At 44.0% G+C, this 22,453-nt stretch overlaps 1 protein-coding gene, 1 long non-coding RNA gene and 1 pseudogene across 2 annotated transcripts; 2 read left to right on the top strand and 1 right to left on the bottom strand.

The window, feature by feature from the left end:
* Nucleotides 1-3,535: 3,535 nt before the first annotated feature.
* LOC102155527 lies at nucleotides 3,536-5,242 on the bottom strand. The gene is made up of 3 exons (XR_005373785.1): nucleotides 5,139-5,242; nucleotides 4,828-5,055; nucleotides 3,536-4,661 (listed from the first exon to the last, which is right to left on the bottom strand). It is a non-coding gene; the product is annotated as an uncharacterized LOC102155527 (long non-coding RNA).
* Nucleotides 5,243-5,296: 54 nt separating this feature from the next.
* On the top strand, nucleotides 5,297-18,262 carry NIFK (nucleolar protein interacting with the FHA domain of MKI67). Its single transcript, XM_038564897.1, has 7 exons — nucleotides 5,297-5,471; nucleotides 5,905-6,042; nucleotides 11,493-11,601; nucleotides 13,616-13,827; nucleotides 14,980-15,042; nucleotides 15,865-15,942; nucleotides 17,493-18,262. Exons 1-7 carry the CDS (start codon nucleotides 5,367-5,369, stop codon nucleotides 17,679-17,681), a joined length of 894 nt encoding a protein of 297 aa, XP_038420825.1. The 5' UTR covers nucleotides 5,297-5,366; the 3' UTR covers nucleotides 17,682-18,262.
* Nucleotides 18,263-18,401: 139 nt separating this feature from the next.
* Nucleotides 18,402-21,334, top strand: LOC119877268 (annotated as a pseudogene).
* Nucleotides 21,335-22,453: the final 1,119 nt, after the last annotated feature.

Raw genomic sequence — 22,453 nt, forward strand, 5'->3', positions numbered from 1 at the left:
GACATGTCAACAGACAACAGACATTCAACACCCATTCACTGGGTGAATGAATCAATTCTACCCAATTTCCCTGCAGGATAGTTCTAACAATCAAACTCTGTTTTAATGTATAAGTGTCTTTTTTGGTAGGGTGGGGCAGAGGGAGACTCTTAGGCTCCATGGCCAGTGCAGAGCCCAGTGCAGGGCTCCGTCTCAAGACACTGAGATCATGACCTGAGCTGAAATCAAGAGACAGATGTTTCACCGACTGAGCCACCCAGGCAGCCCTAAAATGTAGACATTGTTCATGTGATTTTATTTGTGGAATGAACATGCCATAGTCATTAACCCAGTCAGTCTCTTATCAAAGGCTGTTTTGTTTGGTTCCAATTCTTTGTTATAAATAGCATTGTGATAAATGTCTTTGTAAGCCCTTATCAAGATTTAAAATAATTTTTAATAGATCCTATTTTTAAGGTTCATGATATATTTTGCCAAATCACTATCCAGTGGGATTAAACTAATTTCCACTCCCCTGGCCACTAGAGCTGAAAGAGCCAACTTGGCTGCACTCTTCCCAACGTGAGTATTAACACTGCAAACATTCTAGGCTAATTTCAGGGTGAAATTACACCTCCTCTTATAGCATGGAAAACTATGTAAGGGGTGACACATTCCTGCAAGGACAGAAAGGGGTAGAAACTGAAGATTGGTTGGGTGTCGTTGCCTGCAGTCCAAGAGCAGGAGAAAAGGGTTAGGGAATCAGAGAAAGAGGGAGAATAGGAGATGGCCCTTGGGCTCACAGGCTCTGTCAAGATTTCCTTGACCCTAAATCATGCCATGGCCAGGTACCAGCCTAAAGCCCATTAGGATTATTCAAGCTGTGGAGTCCTAAGCTAGTTCCCCTGCTCTGCCTCACCTTTCTGCAGAAACTCCAATAAAGGCTCTGGCTCAGGCTTTCCCTCAGTCCTGCATCTGCCTCCTGGCTAAACCTGGTGCTTCCCCATGTGATCCTCTGCAGGGCATGGTGTGCCCTGTCCTCGTTGGAAATGTAAGTAATAAATTATATCAATGACACTGGCCTCTCCATGTTGTCACTGTCATCTCTTATAAAATCCTGTGGGTACAAATAGGACAGAGCCCAAAAAGGGCTGAGCAGACACGTGCTGGTGCTCCCTCCTGGTTCCCGCCTGTCGCTTCTCCTGCAGCCCTCAGCAGCTCCCACAAACCCTCTCCTCCCAGGGGCACCTGGGTGGCTCAGTTAGTCAAGCATCTGCCTTCGGCTCAAGTCATGATCTCAGGGTCCTGGGATTGAGCCCTGCATTGGGCTCCCTGCTCAACAGGGAACCTGCTTGCCTCTCTCCCTCTTCCCCTGCTTGTGCTTTCTCTTTCTCCCTTCTCTCTCTCTCTCACTCTCTCTCCCTCTCTCCCTGCCCATGCCCTGTGTCAAATAAATAAATAAAATCTTAAAAAAAAAAAAAAGTTTCCTCCTAAGGCTTAGCTCCCTGGATGTTCAGCACAAGCTGACTCGCCCAGCTGCTTGCCCAGCTCTGCCACCTGCTGCACCTCGTATCCCAACCACCAGCTCTCCACATGCCTGGCTCCGGCCCATAGATGGGGACAGGGGCATCATGAGAATGACACACCACCATTCCATTCCATGGAAAGGTGGCATGGGAGGTCAGTGGGGGCAAAGGAAAGAAAAAATACCCAGTGAGCACACACTCAGCAGCCCACCGAGGGATGTGTAGAAGTGCCTGGAGGCATTGTGGTTGTTAAAACGACTAGGGGTGCTCCCTGGCTTTGAGTGCTGGGGGTCAGGTGCCAAAGCAGCATGTACAGGACAGTACAGCTCAGGGAAGAACCGCCCCACCCAAAGTGTCAGTGGCTTCCCCTGCTCTGCATGATAAAAACAAAGAAGGAAAGGAGGGAGGGAAGAAAAAAGAAGGAAGGGCGGATGGACAAACACGTGTAGCCCTAGCCTGCCACCTGGGCAGGAGGCAGGCCAGCTGCTAGCCTGATCATTAGTGTCCCTGCTGCACAAGAGGGTGCAGACTCCCCCCAGGAGACCAAAACCATCCTGTCACCCAAACTCCTGTTTTGGATGAGGAAGCTGAGGATTTCCCCCAGACCCCTGGGTCCACCCACTCAGGTGACTCTTAGGCCCCGGGCAGCAGAGACACAGCAAAATGAGATGTTACCCAGCAGGGCCAGAGCGAACATCAGCAGGAACCGTTAACTGAGAGTGGCTGACACTTTCTCAGAAGGGAAAGAAACAAAAGCAGGTCTGGGCTGGGCCACAGTGAGAATCTGGGGGCTGAGACTCTGTCTCTGCCTTCTCTCTCTCTCTTTTTTTTTTTTTTTTAAAGATCTTATTTGTTTATTCATGAGAGACACAGAGAGGCAGAGACACAGGCAGAGGGAGAAGTAAGCTCTTCACAGGGAGCACAATGCAGGACTCATTCCTGGGTCCCCGGGATCACCTGAGCGAAAAGCATCTAGATGCTCAACCACAGAGCCACCCAGGTGCCCTTGTCTCTGACTTCTATGGTCTGGGGGGCCTGCTACCCTGTGGAGGCCCAAGAGCTCCTCCAGCCCCTGCCAAGACAGGCCCCGCAGCCCCGTGATTTCCTCAGAAACCATTTCAGACTACTAATCACGTTAACCGTATTTGCTTCCTAGGGCTGCCATTACACAACAGCCACAAACTGGGTGGTTTAACACAATGGAAATCTATTTTCTCACAGTTCTAGAGACTTTACAAAATCAAATTCAAGACGTTTATGGGGCCGTTGTCTCTGTGAAGGCCATAGGAGAGAATCCTTTTTCACCCCTTCCTAGCTTCTGGTGGTTGCCAGCAAGCCTTGGTCTTCCTTAGCTTTCAACCACATCACTCTAGCCTCTGCCTCTGTCATCAAGTGGCATTTCTGCGTGTGTGTGTGTGTGTGTGTGTGTGTGTCCAAATTTTTCTCTTTTTATGGAGACACTAGGTATTGGATCAGGGCCCATCTTATACAGCATGACCTCATCTTAACCTGATAATACCTGCAAGGGCTCTGTTTCCATCACATGTATTGGGGGGGAAAGACTTATACTTACCTTGCGGGGGACACAACGCAACCCAGTACAGTGATCAATCTCCAAATCTCTACTCCTGTTCCTCCAAGTGTGATCTACAGAGCATGTGTATTGGCCAGCGGTTTTGTTACAAAGCAGATTCTGATTCGTAGGGCCCAGACAGGGCCTCAGATTCTGTGTTTCTACCATTACAGACTTACTGTCCACCATTCCCACATGTACACCTGGGCACCAGCCAAACTCAGCCCCCACTGATAAAAATACCTGCCACCACTATCCCCCAGACCAGCTCTGTTTGGACTACTGTGGTAGCCTTCTGTCCCTTCTTTCTCTGTGTAAAAAACAAAATATGGGGTAACTGGCTGGCTCAGTTGGTAAAGCACACAACTCTTAATCTTGGGGTTGTAAATTCAAGCCCCATGCTGAGTGTAGATTACTTAAAAATAAAATCTTTAAAAACAAACAAAATACAGCCAAGTAAATTTGAAGATCTAATTGGCTTTATTAAACGATGCATGAATAGGGCAGCCTCCCAAGCAAATGGAAAGGACCTCCATAGTGCTACAGAAAAGGAAAGGTTTTTAAAGGCAGAGAGGGAGGGGGAAGGGAATTATTAGCAAAGAATGTGTTGTTTTAGGTCCTGTCACCCTTCCTAAGGGGAATGGAAGGGATCGATCATAAATACCTCCAGTTTGGCAGGTCAAAGTTTACGTTGGGGTGGAGGGTGAAGTGCTAAGTCTTGGTTTACTGCCATGAGGCCTTAACATAAGTGACTGAATTTGGGGCCTGCAGTTTTCTTTCTCTTTTGAAGATTTTATTTACTTATTTATGAGAAATACAGAGAGAGGCAGAGACACAGGCAGAGGGAGAAGCAGGCTCCCTGCGGGGAGCCCGACGTGGGACTCGATCCCAAGACCCCAGGATCATGACCTGAGCCAAAGGCAGACGCTCAACCACCGAGCACCCGAGTGCCGCTGCAGTTTTCATTCTACCATCTGCCATTCACCCTCCACCCTAACTGGAGTACTATTATTACCAACCAAAGCAAGGCCACTTCTCGGTGAACCATAGACAGAAACTGTACGAGGTGGTTGCCTCCCAGGGCCACTTTACTTGTACAAACAAGGAGAGTGCAAGGAATGACTTCCAAAGCCTTGATTGCCTGAACAAGGAGAAGCAGGCCCCTTTTATTAGGCCTTGGCGTGAATATTCAGGGTGAGATTTTACCATTATTGTGAGGCTGAGGCACTTTCTGATTCATCTGTGCAGGCATTATCCTCAAATGTTTCTTTTCCTGTTACAGCAATTCCTTAGTTCATTTTCAAAAAGTAAGATTGACGGGCAGAAGTTCCTAGGAGTTTTCTTGAGTTCAGGGGGTTAGGCCAGGGACAGTATTTAAAAGTCATTAACAGCCAGGGCTTTGCTTAGAACCCTCACATCTGGGATCCCTGGGTGGCTCAGCAGTTAAGCGTCTGCCTCCGGCCCAGGCCGTGATCCTGGAGTCCCGGGATCGAGTCCCACGTCGGGCTCCCCGCATGGAGCCTGCTTCTCCCTCTGCCTGTGTCTGCGTCTCTCTCTCTGTGTCTCTCCTGAATAAATAAAATCTTTAAAAAAAAAAAAAAATCTTGAAATAGAACCGTCGCGTCTGCTTGTGTTTACAATAAAACCCAAGCTTTAAGCCTTCAGGTACGAGCCGTGGACCCCCCCACCCCCCGCCCCGCTGGTTCTCTCCGCGCAGCTCTGAGGACCCTGCGCGAGGGTCCCCCCTACCTGCACCCTGAGCTTCCGGGTGTTCCCACGCGGCGCCTGCGGCCTCCAGGCCTCTACTCCAGTACGTCCCATGCCGGGAGGCCCTCGCTGGTCACCAGCGTGCCTCTCCCGCACGGGGCTGTCTCCCTGCACGGGCGCCCCAGCAGCCTCCGGCACCTCCATCCCAGTCTCTCAGCCTCCTAACGACAGCAACGCCCTCGAGGACACAGCATGGGCTTTAAAGAGTGCCTGCGTGGAAGGAAGAAAATAAAAAATAATTAAAGAATGATCAGCAATACCTCAAGGGCGCGGATGTTGTTTGGGGCTTATACATTTTCGAGCCTCTCCTTGAAACTGGCCGAAGGTGGCAGGCCTGCGGGGGGCGCCACGCGGCGCCAGGCCAGCAGGGGGCGCCCGAGCCCGCCGCGCCCCGCCCCGCCCAGGCCCCGCCCCCGCGCCTGCCGCGCACGTCCGCCGCCTCCGCTTCCGCCTCGGAGGCGCCGAGGGCGGCGGGTTCCGGCGGCGCCGCGTGGAGCGCTCGGGCCGGGTGGCCGGTCGCCATGGCGGCGCTTGCCGGCCCTGCCAAGCCGTTCCTGTCGCTGAACCCGCAGGAGGAGGCCAAGTTTCGGAAGGAGGTGACGCAGGCCTGCCGGCGAGCGGCCCAGGTGAGCAGCCCCCGAGCTGGGAGGCCGCCGTGCCCCGGGAGCCGACCGCCGGCCGGGGGGTTCCGGAGCGGAGGCGGCCCGGCCCGGCCCGGCTGCGGGGTTGAGACCTCCGGAGGCGGGGTTGGCCGAGTTCCCCGGACTGACGGGGCCGTGGCGGCAAGTCGCACCTGCCTTGTCCTTGAGCATAAAGTACGCGCCTAGGAAAGTCCGGAGCGGCGGCCCTGGACGCTAGGGCCCGGGGGGCGGTGCGGGGGGCGGCGGGGGCGGCGGCCCGGCCCGCACAGAGCCCGCCCGCGGCACGCCGACGCCGACATCGGACTCCTGTGCACGCGGAGGTGCGGGCAGGATTTTGCACTGAGAAGTAGGGGTTTTGCACATCGTGTCGCAAGGTGACTTTTAAAAAGTTGCGTTTGTCTGGTCTGTGTGTCCCCAGCAAAAGGAGAAAGAAAAACTGACCCCCGGCGTGATCTACGTGGGCCACTTACCTCCAGCACTTTATGAAACCCAGATCCGGGCCTATTTCTCCCAGTTTGGCACTGTTACAAGATTCAGGCTGTCCAGAAGTAAAAGGGTAAGATCGAATTAGATTGTCTTATTTCTTACGAGTATGTAAGTGTTTACCATTTACGGAGGGTGGTCCTATATCATCGTTGAGCACAGCTTATTTCAGAAAGGGAGGTAGGGGGCAGCCCGGGGGCGCAGCGGTTTAGCGCCTGCCTTTGGCCCGGGGCGCGATCCTGGAGACCCGGGATCGAATCCCACGTCGGGCTCCCGGTGCATGGAGCCTGCTTCTCCCTCTGCCTGTGTCTCTGCCTCTCTCTCTCTCTCTCATGAATGAATAAATAAAACCTTTAAAAAAAAGGGGGAGTGGGACACGTAAGATTTATTTTTTTTTTTCACGTAAGATTTAGAACCTGAAAATGAAAAGAGCAAAATCCATATTACTGTTAATGTTTCTTTTCCTTTTAAAATTGCACCAAATTCTCAAATTAAATTGATAACCCTAATAAATGAATCATCCTTATTCTGTGGCTACTAAGCCGGGTGCACACAAGCTTCAGTTTGAAGGGCAGGTATGAACATCTTGTAGTATAGTGAGTTCTTAAGAATAAGGACATCGAAGCCAGACCACCTAGGTTTGAGCCCTGGCTGTACAGATCACTAATTGTGTGGTCCTGGACAAATTATGTAATTTTCCCATGTTTCAGTTTTCTTTTCTTTTTTTTTTTTTTTTTTTTTTATGTTTCAGTTTTCTATTCTGTAAAATATGAATAAAATACCATCCACCTCCTAGGTGAAAGGAATAAACAAAGGTAACAAATGCAGATTTCTTAGAACAAAACCTTAAACAGTAAACCTTTTCTAAATGTTATTGTTACACTGAACCTAACTCCTACTAAAGAAAAAGCTTGTAGGTTTGTTACTGAAGTAGAGGAGTGGCCACTTTATTCTCTTCCTTGCTCGCATCCTGTTTTGTAATCATAGACCTCTCACTCTTGGAAGCTTTTTTTTCTTTATGCTGTTTTTCCAAATTTTATCAAAGTTAATTCTTTTTTAATTTATTCATAGAGGTACACAGAGAGAGAGAGGCAGAGACACAGGCAGAAGGAGAAGCAGGCTCCATGCAGGGAGCCCAATGAGGGACTCGATCCGGGATCTCCAGGATCATGCCCCAGGCTGCAGGCAGCACTACACCGCTGCGCCCCTGGGGCTGCCCCTCAAAGTTAAATTTTGTATTTGATTTGGTATCTGAAGGGTAGGGTACACATCCATCATCTGTTAGTTGTCATAAAATCACAGATAATATGTTGTGATTTTAAGGGGCAGGTGGCTCAGTCAGGCGTCTGCCTTCAGCTAGGGTCATGATCCCAGAGTCCTGAGATTGGCCAGAGTCAGGCTCCCTGCTTAACAGGGAGCCTGCTTCTCCCTCTCTCTCTCTCTCCCCCTCCCCCTCACCCTCTGCTTGTGCTCTCACCCTCTCTCAAATAAATAATTAAAATCTTAAAAAATAATGATAATGAGTAACTTAAATTTAAAATGCCCTAGTATCTCTTATCCTAAGCAAAATAAGATTTTGTCTGTGTTCCTCCCCCTTGTTTTTACATTTGCCTATTTATAATGATTGCATAACATGTGGGTGAGGTATTTTAAACATAAGTACGCTGGAGTATTTAATGGCTATTCGGTAATCCACCATTTTTATAAAATGTCAACTTGATTTCATACTTGTTTCGTAAGTAGGATTGAAGTCACTTTTGTACCCTTCCCCAATCCTCTTTTTCCCCATGTCCAGAGAATTCATGAATCCAGTGATTTTTGTTACTGTTTTTTTTCTTACTTCACATTCATGAAAGAATATATATTGTATATTTAAGTCTATATTTTATCATTCTTTAACTCGATTTTTTTTTTTTTTTTTTTTTTTTTTAATTTATGATAGTCACACAGAGAGAGAGAGAGGCAGAGACACAGGCAGAGGGAGAAGCAGGCTCCATGCACCGGGAGCCCGACGTGGGATTCGATCCCGGGTGTCCAGGATCGCGCCCTGGGCCAAAGGCAGGCGCCAAACCACTGCGCCACCCAGGGATCCCTCGATTTTTTCATTAACAATATTCTGGACTGTGTTTGCATAATTCGAGTACATTTGTTATCGCTGTGTTCTTTTGCTTGAATATATATATTTTTTTTTTTTTTTTAAGATTTTATTTATTCATGAGAGACACAGACCGGGAGTAGCAGGCTCCATGCAGGGAGCCTGATGTGGGACTCAATCATGGGACTCCAGGATCAGGCCCTGGGCCAAAGGCAAGGGCTAAACTGCTGAGCCACCCAGGGATCTCTTTTGCTTGAATATATTAAAGTATCCCCCTTTTTATTGAATGTTAGGGTTTTGGTTTTGGTTTTTTGTTTGTTTTTTTACAATTTTTCTGTTGCAGGTGAAACTGCTAGGAATATTCTTTATGCTGGTATAGGCGTATTTTTCTAAAACAGTATTTTTCAGATTTTGGACCCATTATAAGAAATAAGTTTTATAGTACAAGCCTACACACACATACATGTGTGTAAACATAATTGAAATAAATCATATAAGGCAGTACTTTTCAGGTTTTTTTCTTCTTCTTCTGTCTTACTAAATTGATTTTGATGCTTCTTAAGATTTTATTTATTTATTCATGAGATACAGAGAGAGAGGCAGAGACATAGACAGAGGGAGAAGCAGACTCCATGCAGTGAGCCCAACGTGGGACTCGATTCCAGGACTCCAGGAATCACACCTAAGGCAGGCACTAAACTGCTGAGCCACCCAGGCATCCCAGTTTTGTTGCTTTCTAAAAGGTTGCGTTTTGGGTTTGAAAACTGCTTTAGGAAGATTCTCAGAGCCACTGAGTATAGAATCGTTGTGGTTTTTGTACCTACCTTATTCTGTGACATTTAGTATCACATTATGTGTGTGTTGGCCATTAGAACGCGATCTTCTGTGAATTGCCTATTTGTTTGTTTTGCCCTTTCTTCTTGTCTTTCCTGAGAACTTTTTTCTCCATTTTCTGGGACATTATTTTGTAATGAGAGATTCCTGGGTGGCTCAGTGATTGGGCATTTGCCTTCGGCTTGGGATGTGATCCCGGAGTTCGGAGAAGTTCCGCATCGGGCTCCCTGTATGTCTTTCATGAATGAATAAACGAAATCTTTAAAAATTTTTTTTTTAAAGATTTTATTTATTTATTCATGAGAGAGAGAGAGAGAGAGAGAGGCAAAGGGAGAAGCAGGCTCCATGCACCGGGAGCCCGATGCGGGATTCGATCCCGGGTCTCCGGGATCCCGCCCTGGGCCAAAGGCAGGCGCTAAACCGCTGCGCCACCCAGGGATCCCTCTTTAAAAATTTTTAATTAAAAATAAATTTTAAAAATATTTTGTAAATGTTTTCCTAGTTTGCAATATAGTTATTGTTTTCCCCAGTTTAATGTTTTGAAAATATTTAGGGCAGATAGAATAGTGTGATGAACATCCTATTGCCTGGATTCACCTGTTAACATCTAGTTTCATCTTTGTCCTCAAGAATATATTTTTTTGTTTTGCTGAGGCTTCTGTTTTTTGTTTTTTGTTTTTTAAGGTTTTATTTATTTATTCATGAGAGAGAGAGAGAGGCCAGAGACACAGGCAGAGTGAGAAGCAGGCTCCATGCAGCAAGCCCAACCTAGGACTCGATCCCAGGTTTCCAGGATCACACCCTGGACCAAAGGCGGCACTAAACTACTGAGCCACCAAGGCTGCCCTTGCTGAGGCTTTTGAAGAAAGTGATAGTCGTAATACTTTAACACTTCATTGTAAATTTAAGAATAAGACATTTTTCTCCATAACCACAGTATATAATAGTGTATAATGTACTTCTCCCATCTGCATACATCCCCAGTAGTCCCAAAATGTCTTTAGCTATTTTTTTTTCCCTACCCATTCTGGAATCCAATTAAGGTTCATGTATTGTATTTGGTTCTAGCTCTCCAGCATATCTAGAACAATCCTCTTGCCCTTTTTTGCTTGTTCTTTCTTTTCTTGATACTGGCTTTTTTGAAGATTTCGGGTCAGTTGTCTTATAGGAAGTTTGCTTCTTAAAGAGATGCACTAAAATTTACCATTTCCAGCATTGTTGCATGATAAAGTTGCCACCTTCCTGACTCACCCCAATTTTGACTGTTTGCTCAATACTTCAACGTTCTGGGATTACTAGGTAAAATACTTAAAAGTGTTTGGCTCTTCATTTTTATTTATTATTTATTGTAATCTCTAAATCCAACATGGGGCTCAAGCTTACAACCCTAAGATCAAGAGTCATATGCGCTATCAACTGAGCCAGCCAGGAGCCCCTGGCTTTTTTGGGTTTTGTTTTGTTTTCTTTGTTTTAGTCACTTGATACGTATTTTCACATCTCTTTTCAGAAGGTTTATATCATGTGATACAGTAATTGGATTTCACAGCCTGTCTCTTCAACTCCACCATTTTCCCCTCCCTATTAAAGATGGAATTTTAAAGGATTTGGGGACATAAAAATTTTTGCCAAAATCCTCTTTTTGCAGATAGCTAAACAATGTGCTAGTTCATGGCACCACTAGTGCTAGAAATGTGCCTCCTGGTCATTGAGTGCTTTCCTATTTCCATAATTGCATCACCAGTTTTGATCCATATCCAAAGATATGTTTAATGCAAAATTGTGCAGTACTGCTTTTGTTACTAATAATTGGAACTGTAAAGGAGGAGAGTTGTTCTACTACCAGTTCTTATGTATAAAGTGAGACTAGGACTACCTGCATTCTTTGCAAAGCATTGCACTATCTGCTGGGCATTGTTAATACATGAATAAGGTGGCTTTCAATGAAATTGGTAATGTATAAAGGACTGTGGGCTCTACCAGATTTCCTTGTGTAGTAAATTCCAGCTGCAGTAGTAATGTATTAATCATGTAATCAAAATTCCAGGGATACTTCAACAGCATGTTCAGACATTTTGGATCCTTTTGTTTTTCTTTCTTTTTTTTTTTAATGTATTTTATTTTCAAATATATTTTATTTTTATGTAATCTCTACACCCGGTGTGGGGCTCAGACTCACAACCCTGAGATCAAGAGTTGTATGCTTTTCTGATTCAGCCAGCCATGGATGCCAGATCTTTTTTTTTTTTTTTTTTTTTTTAATTTTTATTTATTTATGATAGTCACAGAGAAAGAAATAGAGAGAGGCAGAGACATAGGCAGAGGGAGAAGCAGGCTCCATGCACAGGGGGCCCGATGTGGGATTCGATCCCGGGTCTCCAGGATCGCGCCCTGGGCCAAAGGCAGGCGCCAAACCGCTGCGCCACCCAGGTGGATGCCAGATCTTACCTATTCCTGTTACAGTCCCTGCACTGTGCATTGAAGTTAGAATTAAAGGTGTACTGTTAATAGACAATAGGGCTAAATTAATGGCATTTTAGAACTTTGATGATCTGTTAAAATTTAATCAACTGTTTGTGGTGGGTTTTCCATTGCAGACTGGAAATAGTAAAGGCTATGCCTTTGTGGAGTTCGCATCTGAAGATGTTGCCAAGATAGTTGCTGACACAATGAACAACTACCTTTTTGGTGAAAGGCTTTTACAGTGTAAGTGCTCTTCTCTTACCATGGGACTAAGTGGACGCCTGCTGCTGGTTCATGGCTGTGCTGTGAATGACAGATTGCTTACCTGCTTGGCTGTCCCACTTCATCTCTGGGATGATTCTCCTAAGTATTTAAGTGCAAAGATACGAGTGCATTTTCTAGACAGATTCTAGTTAGAATTTTAAAATCTTCTAGAGTAAGAGCTGTTTTTATTCTAAGATGGAATTGGGACAAGGTACTACATTGGAAGAGCAGCCAACTCATCACTAATGGGATATGGAAGGCTTCCTTAAAGAAGCAACATTTAAGTTGAAATCTGAAGATGAGATAGGAATGAGCCGGGGGAAGGGAATTACCATCCCTGGCTTGGTGAGATAGGATATGCATAGCGGGAGGTAACTAACAGTACTTATTTGGTTGTGAAGGAATGTGAGGAGAATAGCAAGAGGTCAGGTTATTAAAGGCCTTAAAAATCTGGAAGTTTAGAATATATCCTGGGGGTAGTGGGAAGCCATTAACAGGTTCTAGATAAGATAACATTATAAAGATGGGGCACCTGGGTGGCTCAGTCAGTTAAGCATCTGCCTTTAGCTCAGGTCATGATCCCAGGGTCCTGAGATCAAGCCCCACATCTGGCTCCCCGCTCAGTGGGGAGTCTGCTTCTGTCTATACTCCTCACCTCCGTCCATGTTCCCATGCGTGCATGCACACTCATCTCTCTCTCAAATAAGTAAAATTTTTTTTAAAAAAAAAGGATAACATTAAAAGCAAGAAATCACATTTGAGAATCCATCTAAATGATATTGGCTGCAGCTCTTCCACAGGCGAAGCCATAAGGAGTAGAGAAACAACACCAAATTAGTCTATCCTGCAGAAAGTGGAGCTGCTCACTTTGCATTCCCAAAGCATCCCTATCTGCAATTGGGTGCCTCTGGAGGCAGTTAAGTTTGCCTTCTCTGTGCCATTTGTGGAGTGTTTGACCATACCACGTGCCCAAGCCACACACGTCAGTTCATGTAGCTGACGAGCTGCCCAAGTATCATCTCTCTCTCGGTTCCTGTTGCTGTGACAGAGAATCCCAGTAGCCTCATTGAGGTCATGGGTTCATTTCACACATAGAAAGCATGGCTCTTCCCAAGAGGAAATGGACTAAATAGGTGACCTAAAATGTGTCAAGGGTCCACATGGGTAGGATCGGTGCTGTGCTGTTTCTGACTTTGAAAAACCACAGAAAAGATCCTGAACTCTGATAGGAGGTTAGCCACATTGTCTTTTTCTTTTTTCTTTTTTTTTTTTTTTTTTTTTTAACAGAAGTGACATATTTTTGAGGTGAGCCCAGGAAAATACTGATAGGGAGTAGAGAAGTGAGACAGAAGCATTGAGGGTGGATTAGCAAGCACATTACTTCTTAGGCAGCTGGGCTCCATCCTGCCAGGTAACACGGGAGACAGAATTATTCCGAATTGACAGGTAAGGGAAATAGGGAATTTACCTACCAACTCCCCATCCGTCATTGTTTGAGGGTTGATGCCAAGGGTTTTGGCCTGCCTTGCATATGGGCCCAGTTCCTAGTAGTTGGTTTAAGCTTCCATAGCTTAAAAGTGCCACTAAGAAGAGAGCTGGAGATAAGCAGTAAGCTGGCTTAGTTCTAGAGAGGTATGCAGAGGAGATTAGCTGGGAAGTAATTCCTTCTGCTACAGCAGGTCACACAGCCTGAGATCCTGGTAGCTTCAGGAATCCCAGAGACTTGCCGCCACCAAGACATTTCTTTTATAGGACTCATCTTGTTCGCTAACCTGTTTCTAGCTCCTGGAACAGTTCTTGGCATTTAATAAATAGATACTTAATGATAATTGTTGGCTGTAAGCCTTTCTTTTAGATTCCCATTTTGTTGTTTCAGTCTTTTCCCTGTAAATGGGAGACATGTCCTCTTGATTATGATATGAGGGGAATGACAGTGGTGAAAACCTTAAAATCTTCCAGTTGGTTGAAAATTTTTTCTTTCTTTGAACTATAGGTCATTTTATACCGCCTGAAAAAGTACATGAAGAACTTTTTAGAGAGTGGTATATTCCATTTAAAAAGCCATCATATCCAGCAGTGAAACGGTATAATCAAAATCGGACACTTCTTCAAAAGCTACAGATGGAAGAACGTTTTAAAAAGAAGGAAAAATTACTCAGGAAGAAATTAGCTAAAAAGGGAATTGATTATGATTTTCCTTCACTGGTAAATATTCCTTCACGAAATGTTTTTGTATTTTTTTCTTGGGGGTGGGTTTTGTGCCTCATTAGTTGTAACATATTTATGGTTTTATGCATAAATTGTCTAGCCCGGTGTTTATCCCATGCTAGGCTTTGCCTTAATTTTGAAACATTACATTATGGGTTCTTTTTTTTCCCTAAAGATCTTCTTTGAGAGAGCACAAGTTGGGAGGGCAGGAGGGAGATGGAGAAGCAAACTCCCTGCCCAGTGGGGAGTCTGCTCTCTTCCTCTCCTCCCCTCTCCCTACTCAAGCTCTTTCAAATGAATAAATAAAAATTTGTTAGAACAAGATCCTGTTAACTCCATTATGCAGAAAAGGAAACCATTGAAAGGGGTTAGCTCATTTGCAAAATTCTCATGATTTGAAATATATAACAAGACGACTTGCATGAAAATGAGTTAGCACAGAGTTTTATCCAGTTCTTAGTTCCTTGCTTGTTGAATAAGGAGACCTTGTGGAGTCTTTCCTCCTCGTCATTAGTGGAGGAGAGCTGTGTGGTTTTTACTGCAAAGCAAGAGTATAGGTCATTAAGGTGTGGACAATATAGGTGAAGGCCTTTTTTCTTCCTTGACTAAGTCTTGAGATTGATTTTGAGTCTTCTATACCTCTCAGCTTATTTCCAAAAAACTACTTAGTTGGTGGGAGATGGCATCTATTTCTGAGTTTATTAGATCTTTTAACCTTATCTAGCAACTGGAAATTTAGCTACCCTCCCTGGGCCCAGTTCCTAGTAGTTGGTTTTTTGCTCAAATCTGTACGTGTGAAAAGAGCATGTGTCACTGTTCCAGGGACCCATGGGAACCACGTGGGAACTGGGACAATGAAGCTGGAAAACAGGCATGCCAGAAATGCCTCTATGCTTGCCCATTTGCTGCTTTGTGTGGAAGCAGCCCTGCTTCATTATCTAATTCTGAATTTGGGCCCCATTCAGCCTTCATAGCCTGAGCCCATTCCTTAGTTAGGCCCCTCTTACAGTTTTGCCCTTAAGGTTGTGGTTTTGCTTTTTAAGTTAAAATGCTGTGTTATTTGGAGAAGATTTACTGATAACGTGTAAGGATCTAATGGTAATTTAAAAATATAAATATGTGAGACTACCAGTTCATTTCTTTGTTTAGATTTTACATAAAAAGGAAAAAAATGCTTCAGACACTGGTCTTGAGAAGCCTACAGATAGCCAGGTAAAATTTTAATTATCATACTACATGCCAGATTTATTTTTGTATGTTTTTTTATTAGAGTTCAATTTGCCAACATACAGTGTATCACCCAGTGCTCATCCTGTCAGGTGCCCCCCTCAGTGCCCATCACCCAGTCACCCCATCCCCCCGCCCACCTCCCCTTCCACTATTCCTTGTTCATTTCCCAGAGTTAGGAGTCTCTCATGTTTTGTCATTCTGTGATTTTTCCCACTCATTTTCTTTCCTTTCCCCTTTAATCCCTTTCACTACTTTTTATATTCCCCATATGAATGAAACCGTATAATGTTTGTCCTTCTCCGATTGACTTACTTCACTCAGCATAATACCCTCCAGTTCCATCCACATTGAAGCAAACGATGGGTATTCGTTTCTAATGACTAATATTCCATTGTATATATAGACCATTCTTTATCCATTCATCTTTCCGATGGACACCGAGGCTCCTTCCACACTTTGGCTATTGTGGATGTTGTTGCTATAAACATTGGGATACAGGTGTAGGGGTTTTTTTTTTTTGTTTGTTTGTTTTAAGGTTTTGTTTATTCATGAGAGAGACAGAGGGGGGCAGAGACACAGGCAGAGAAAGAAACAGGCTCCATGGAAGGAGCCCGACATGGGACCCAATCCTGGGACTCCAGGATCACATCCTGGACCAAAGACAGACGCCTAACTGCTGAGCCACCCAGGCATCCCCTACATGCCAGATATTAGGGAAAGATAAATGGGAAAATAGATTCAAGATTTATTTATTGCTGATAAATAGGCAGATTGATGAAGTTTCTCTCTTAAAATTTATTGAAGGTCTTGCCGAAAAAGAAGAAGAAGAAGAAGAAGAGTTCACGTACTACTACCACTCCTGAGAAGACCGTGGATAGCCAGGTAAAACAGTCTATAGTATGCTGGGAAATGAGGTATTACAGAAATGATTTGAAAGAGGAAAAGCTGGGGCACCTGGCTGGCTCAGTTGGTAGAATGTGGGACTCTTAATCTCAGAGTCATAAGTTCAGGCCCCATGTTGGGTATACAGATTCCTTTTTTTTTTTTTTTTAGATTTTATTTATTTATTCATGAGACACAGAGAGAGGCAGAGACACAGGCAGAAGGAGAAGCAGGCTTCATGCAGGAAGCCCGATGCAGGACTTGATCCCGACCCAAGCCAAAGGCAGATGCTCAACTGCAGAGCCACCCAGGCGTCCCTAGAGATTACTTTTAAAATAAATTAGTAAATAATTCTTCTAAGATTTTATTTGCTTAAAAGAGGGAGACACAGGGCAGCCCCGGTGGTGCAGCGGTTTAGCGCCGCCTGCAGCCCAGGGCATGATCCTGGAGACCCTGGATCGAGTCCCACATCAGGCTCTCTGTATGATGCCTGCTTCTCCCCCTGCCTGTGTCTCAGCGCCTCTCTCTCTCTCTCTCTCTGTCTCTGTCTCTGTCTCTCTGTGAATAAATGAATGAATAAATAATCTTTAAAAAAAAAAAAGTTCATTTAAAAAAAAGAAACGGGATCCCTGGGTGGCTCAGGGGTTTGGCGCCTGCCTTTGGCCCAGGGCACGATCCTGGAGTCCCGGGATCGAGTCCCGGCATGGAGCCTGCTTCTCCCTCTGCCTGTGTGTCTCTGCCCCTCTCTCTCTCTCTCTCTCTCTCTCTCTGTCTATTATAAATAAATCTTTAAAAAATAAAAAAAATAAAATAAAAGGTAAAAAATAAATGAGGTGCTGAGTGAGCCACAGTATGTTGTGGATTTGATTGTCACTCCTAACCTGAGACCCACATCTGCGGTCTTGTGCTAACTTTTCAACCCTAGATACTTAGGATGCACCTCTTTAAAAAAAAAAAAGAAAGAAAAAAGAATAAAAGAGGGAGACACAGATATGAGAGACAGAGAGTGAACACAAACATTGGACAGCACACACCCCACCCCACCCCTGCCGCCACCAAGCGGGGAGCCCCAAGTGGGGCTCCATCACAGAGCCCCAGGGTCATAACCTGAGCTAAAGGCAGGGACTTAACTAAGTGAGCCACCCAGGTACCCGTATTAAAAAAAAAAAAAAAAAAGGAAAAGCAAGTTTGTGCTGCTTTCACGTTATTAAAATATCAGGTTTAACCTTGTGTTTGTTTTGGTAAGTCCTTACTGATGACTTAGCAAATATAGTGAGGTTAGCAAAAGTTATTGTGAATTTACTGCATTGTAACTAATTTTAGCAAAGTAACTATGTCAGTAGGGGGAAATGAGGCCGCTGTCTTTATAAATGTAAGACAGTTTTTAACCTAATACCCTATAATGGGGCATGTTATATTCTAGTTCATTGTAAACTTCCATACTAACTTCCTAAAGTATAGGGCAGGTGATAAGGGGGGTGGGAAGGTTAAACTCATTCCTAATACCTTCCTATGTTTCTGTATTCTCACTTGTTACTCGTTGAATCCAGGGCTCCACGCCAGTTTGTACACCAGCATTTTTGGAGAAACGAAAATCTGAAGCAGCTAAAATAAATGTTGATGATGAAGATAATGAAATAGTTTTTAAACAGCCCGTACCTGGTGTAAAAGAAGAAACACAAGAGACTCAAACACCTACACGTTCAAGGAAAAAAAGACAAAGAAAAAGCAATCAGTGATTCTAAATGTATATTTCTTCTGGAAGATGTGATTTTATTGTGAGGGCTGATTCTTTGTATTTAACTAGCAGTGGAATGCAACCATTGACAAGATTCTTGGAGGAAAAACTGTCAGTTCAAGTCCGTACGGAAAGCGGTCAGCTGGCTTACCTGCCGTTGCTGAAATGCACAGATGCATAGTTTACAGTAGCTGGGCTCATGCTGCCTCTTTGTCCTGGTCTCTAGATTTCTTTGCAGATTTCAGCTATCTTTAGTTAACTTGCCTGAATAGAAAAGTCATCATTTTACTGCAGTTTTTGTTGTTACCATCAAATAAAATAAAATCTTGTTTGACCACATGGTTCTCTGTTAGGCGTGCACCTTTAAACCATAAGGGCAGTTCAGTGTTGTATGGTTGGAATTGAAGTTCTAATACCTGGAGAGTGAGAGGGCAGTCCAAGTATATGTATATGATCACTTTTACCACGTTTATTTTTGGTGGGATAGCAAGATTTAATAACGATATTTTTGTGCCTGTATCATAGATACGGAATTGTATTTGAAGAATCAGTGACCAGAAAATAAACTTTTTCTACAATTTGTATGCAGGTGGAAGTCGAGTATCTTTTTGTTTTTTAAGTTTTAAATTCCAGTGTAGTTCACATACAGTGTTATATATAGTTTCAGGTGTACAATATAGTGATTCTGCACTTCTGTACATTACCTGGGTGTTCATCACAGCAAGTGCACTGCTTAATCCTTATCACCTGTTTCTCCCATCCCTCCATCCCCCCCCCCTTCCCCTCCAATAATCATTGGTTGATTCCCTATTGTTAAGAGTCTATTTCTTGGTTTGCCCCCGTTGTTTTTTTTTTTTTTTTTTGCTCTTTTGTTTCTTAAATTCCACATATTAGTGAAATTGTGTGATATTTGTCTTTCTCTGACTGACTTTGCTTAGCATAATACTCTAGTTCCATCCGTGTTGCAAATGGCAAAAGATTTTGTTCTTTTTTATGGCTCAGTAATACTCCATTTTAAGGACTTGAGTGTCTTGGAGTATAGGTTTTTGCTTTCTCAAGTATTTTAAATATCCTTAAAATGTGTTTCTGTTCCGCTAATCTAGATTTATTTAAAATGCCCATTGCCACTAAACATTTTTTTCTTTCGGGTATTTGTTAAATCTTTAATAATTAGGTACTAGGCTAGGCGCTCTGATATAAAATGCAAATGAGAACTTATTTCAAGTATATATGAAGAGCAGATTTTACCTCTGGAATGATACCTGACATAGAATATGTCCAGTATGTATTTGTTGAATGAATAACAACTTCCCCTTTTTGAACCATTTCTCAACATTGTGGATCTGGATGTCCCTCTGGTTTCCCCTTCTGGTAAAGCACCAGGGAAGCATGTCATTGCAGCCTCACATTTATCTCCCCAAAGGGCACATGCGCTCACACTCACATGTTTATATAGCAAGATGAGTATTTCCCTCTTCCCAGCCAGCTACCCATCCACCTCACTTAGGCATGGTACATTTGTCATCACTTAATGTGTAAATTAAACTTGGAGTTGGGAGGGAGGCTGATTCCGTCTTTAGCGTGTCATGGCCATGGTTATTTGTAAGAAGAGCTGAAATTCTGTGATTTTTATAAAGAGAATCTTCTATGGACTAGATTAGGATCTTTAAGAAAATTCATCAAGGTGGTGTGATTATTTTCAGATTTTCTAGTGAAAATCAGATGAATTGAGTGAAAAGTCTCTGCCAGTAAAATATAAAATTTTGTAATATGGAGCAAATAAGGTAAAAAGAGGGTACAGGGATGCCTAGGTGGCTCATCAGTTGGGCATGCCTCTGGCTCAGAGCGTGATCTTGGTCCTGGGATCGTGTCCCACATCAGGCTCCCTGCTGGGCACCTGCTTCTCTCTCTGCCTGTGTGTGTCTCTCCCCCTCTCTTCGTATGTCTCTCAAGAGTAAAATCTTTAAAAAATAATAAAAAGTACAATTCAAAAGTATAATCTATTAGGACTGTGACTGTAAAAATTGATTTTTTTTAAATGAGAAGATAAACATTTGAGTATATGGAAGCAAAAGTATGTGTTGCTATTGTATATAATCAGCAAAGAGCTAAAGGAAAAAAGGAATTGATCACAGAAGGCTCAACTAGAGTCAGATCATTTCAGGCTGTATATCTGCCATAGATAGAGCGGCAAATGAGCAAACCAGTGTGAAATGAGGTTTTCTGTTGCCAGGAGTATTTGGAATATAGTGCAACCATGTCCAAGGCGACTGGTCACTGTGACTGGAAACTGGAACCCTGCTGATGAATGGCATGAACTGGAAATTCAGATTGACTATGTTGATGGGAATTCCAAATTCTCAGTGTCCTGCCACAAAGGCTCTTGTTCCAGAACTGACTCAGGGAAGCTGTCCCCATGCTGTGACTGTGATGCAGGTGGCTACTATCCTTTAGTCCAGAAGTGTGTGTATATTGTACATAATTTTTTTTTCACTTTAGTAGGCAGAAATAATCCTGCAGCCCAAACCGAACTATGTCATGGGCCATTCTGTGGACCACCTCTGGCCCTGGCTGTTGTGATTTTACGTTTTCAAGGGAAAAAAATCAAAGTTCAGAGCAAATGAAAATTACATGAAATGCAAAGCTTAGTGTTCCTAAATAAAGGTTTATTGGAACACAGTCACATTTATATGTTGTATATGGCCGGTTTTGTGCTACAGGAGTTCAGCACAATAGAGACCCTATGTGGTCCTCTATTTAGCACTGCCCAGGACTGCACCACGAATTGTAGTGATGCAGTCCCAGATCGAAGTACTTTTGAGTGCTATATGTTTCGGGGGTGCCACAAATTTTTATGTATTTTTATTAGCAGTTCATATCCAAAAGTGGACTTCAGATGTCATACTGAGGATCACAGTGGAGTGCAGATTATGGTGGGTTTTTTTTAAAGATTTATTTATTCATGAGAGACACAGAGAGAGGCAAAGACACAGGCAGAGGGAGAAGCAGGCTCCATGCAGGGAGCCCGATGCGGGACTTGATCCTGAGTCTCCAGGATCATGTCCTGGGCCGAAGGCAGGCACTAAACCGCTGAGCCACCCAGGGATCCCCCAGATTATATTGTTATCAAATTAGCACAGCACTGTGTTTTGCAGTGATGCTCCAGCTGTGCCCTTTTCTCTACATCTTTCCTTCTTCCCAGCTGCCGCAGCCACAAAAGTCAAGCTATGCAGTTTTAGTGAGTACAAGATACACCCCGGATGTGGGAGGCACTGTGCCAGGACCAAGGGGGAGGCTTTCCGAGTTCTTAATGCAAAATATGAGTTGGTATTGCTTTCCAAGAGGAATCACCAGCAGATAAACTAGGCTGCCCTCTACAGAAGAAAACACAAAAAAGGACAGTCTGAAGAAATTCAAAAGAAAAGAACCGCTGTGCAAATTCCAGAGGACCATCACAGGAGGAATCTGAAATCTGAAGTTAGGAAGGCTCAAGGAGAAGCAGCCATCAGGACTGCCAAGGAAGCAAAAAGAAGCTAAGCAGGCATCTAAAAAGACGGCGGTGGTGCTGCGGAGGCTCCTACGAAGGCAGCACCTCAACAGAAGATTGTGAAGCCTGTGAAGGTCTCTGCTCCCTGAGTTGGTGGAAAACACTGAGTTGACACATCAGATTTTTAAATAAACTATTTTAAAGAATATAGTGTGTGTTGACATTAGCAGATTAAGCATTCATTATAACATCCTCAACTCACAGGACAGCAACAGCCGAAAGTGTCAGAATATTTTGGATGGAGTATCTCAGGATGTAATTTCTTGTCCAAAAAAATAAGAATGAGATAATAACTAAAGTTCCCAAGTGACTTATTTGTTACCCAAGCAAGGAAAGCCCTTTACCAATGATGAGGTAATTAAATTCTGTTTGCAGCAGCTGAGGAAATGTGTCCAGATAAAATAGACTTTTTATTTTTAGAGTGTGTGAGCAAGATGTGGGGGTAGCAGAGGTAGAGGGCGAGAGATGATCTTAAGCAGGATCCACACTCAGCATGAAACTCGACAGGCTCAATCTCACAACCCTGAGATCATGGCCTGAGCCAAAATCTAGAGTCAGATACTCAAACGACTGAGCCACCCAGGCACCCTAAAATAAGCTTTTTATTTATTTTTTTAAGATTTTATTTATTCATGAGACACTCAGAAGCAGGGACACAGGCAGAGGAGAAGCAGGCTCCTTGCAGGGAGCCTGATGCAGGACTCGATCCCCAGACCAGGATCACGCCCTGAGCCAAAGGCAGATGCTCAACTGCTGAGCCACTCAGGCGTCCCCAAAATAAGCTTTTTAAAACTATTGGCCTTTTGGGGCACCTGGCTGGCTTAGTCCATGGAACACGCAACTCTTGATCTTGGCGTTGTAAGTCCGAGCCCCACGTTGAACATAGAGTTTACTTAAATACATACATATTATTGGCCTTTCAGTGAGAATAGTTGCGTGAAGAGTTAAAGGAGCAACATCGTGTAGTCAAAAACAAAGCAGATGATTTTGTTTTTTAATTTATTTTTTTTATTTTTATTTTTTAATATTTTATTTAGGAGAGACACACACACACACACAGAGAGAGAGAGAGAGAGACAAAGAGAGGCAGAGACACAGGCAGAGGGAGAAGCAGGCTCCACGCAGGGAGCCCGATGTGGGACTCGATCCCGGGTCTCCAGGATCACACCCTGGGCTGAAGGCAGCGCTAAATTGCTGAGCCACCCAGGCTGCCCTTAATTTATTTT

The sequence above is a fragment of the Canis lupus genome, chromosome 19 (genome assembly GCF_011100685.1).
Source record: "Canis lupus familiaris isolate Mischka breed German Shepherd chromosome 19, alternate assembly UU_Cfam_GSD_1.0, whole genome shotgun sequence".
Taxonomy (NCBI): Eukaryota; Metazoa; Chordata; class Mammalia; order Carnivora; family Canidae; genus Canis; species Canis lupus.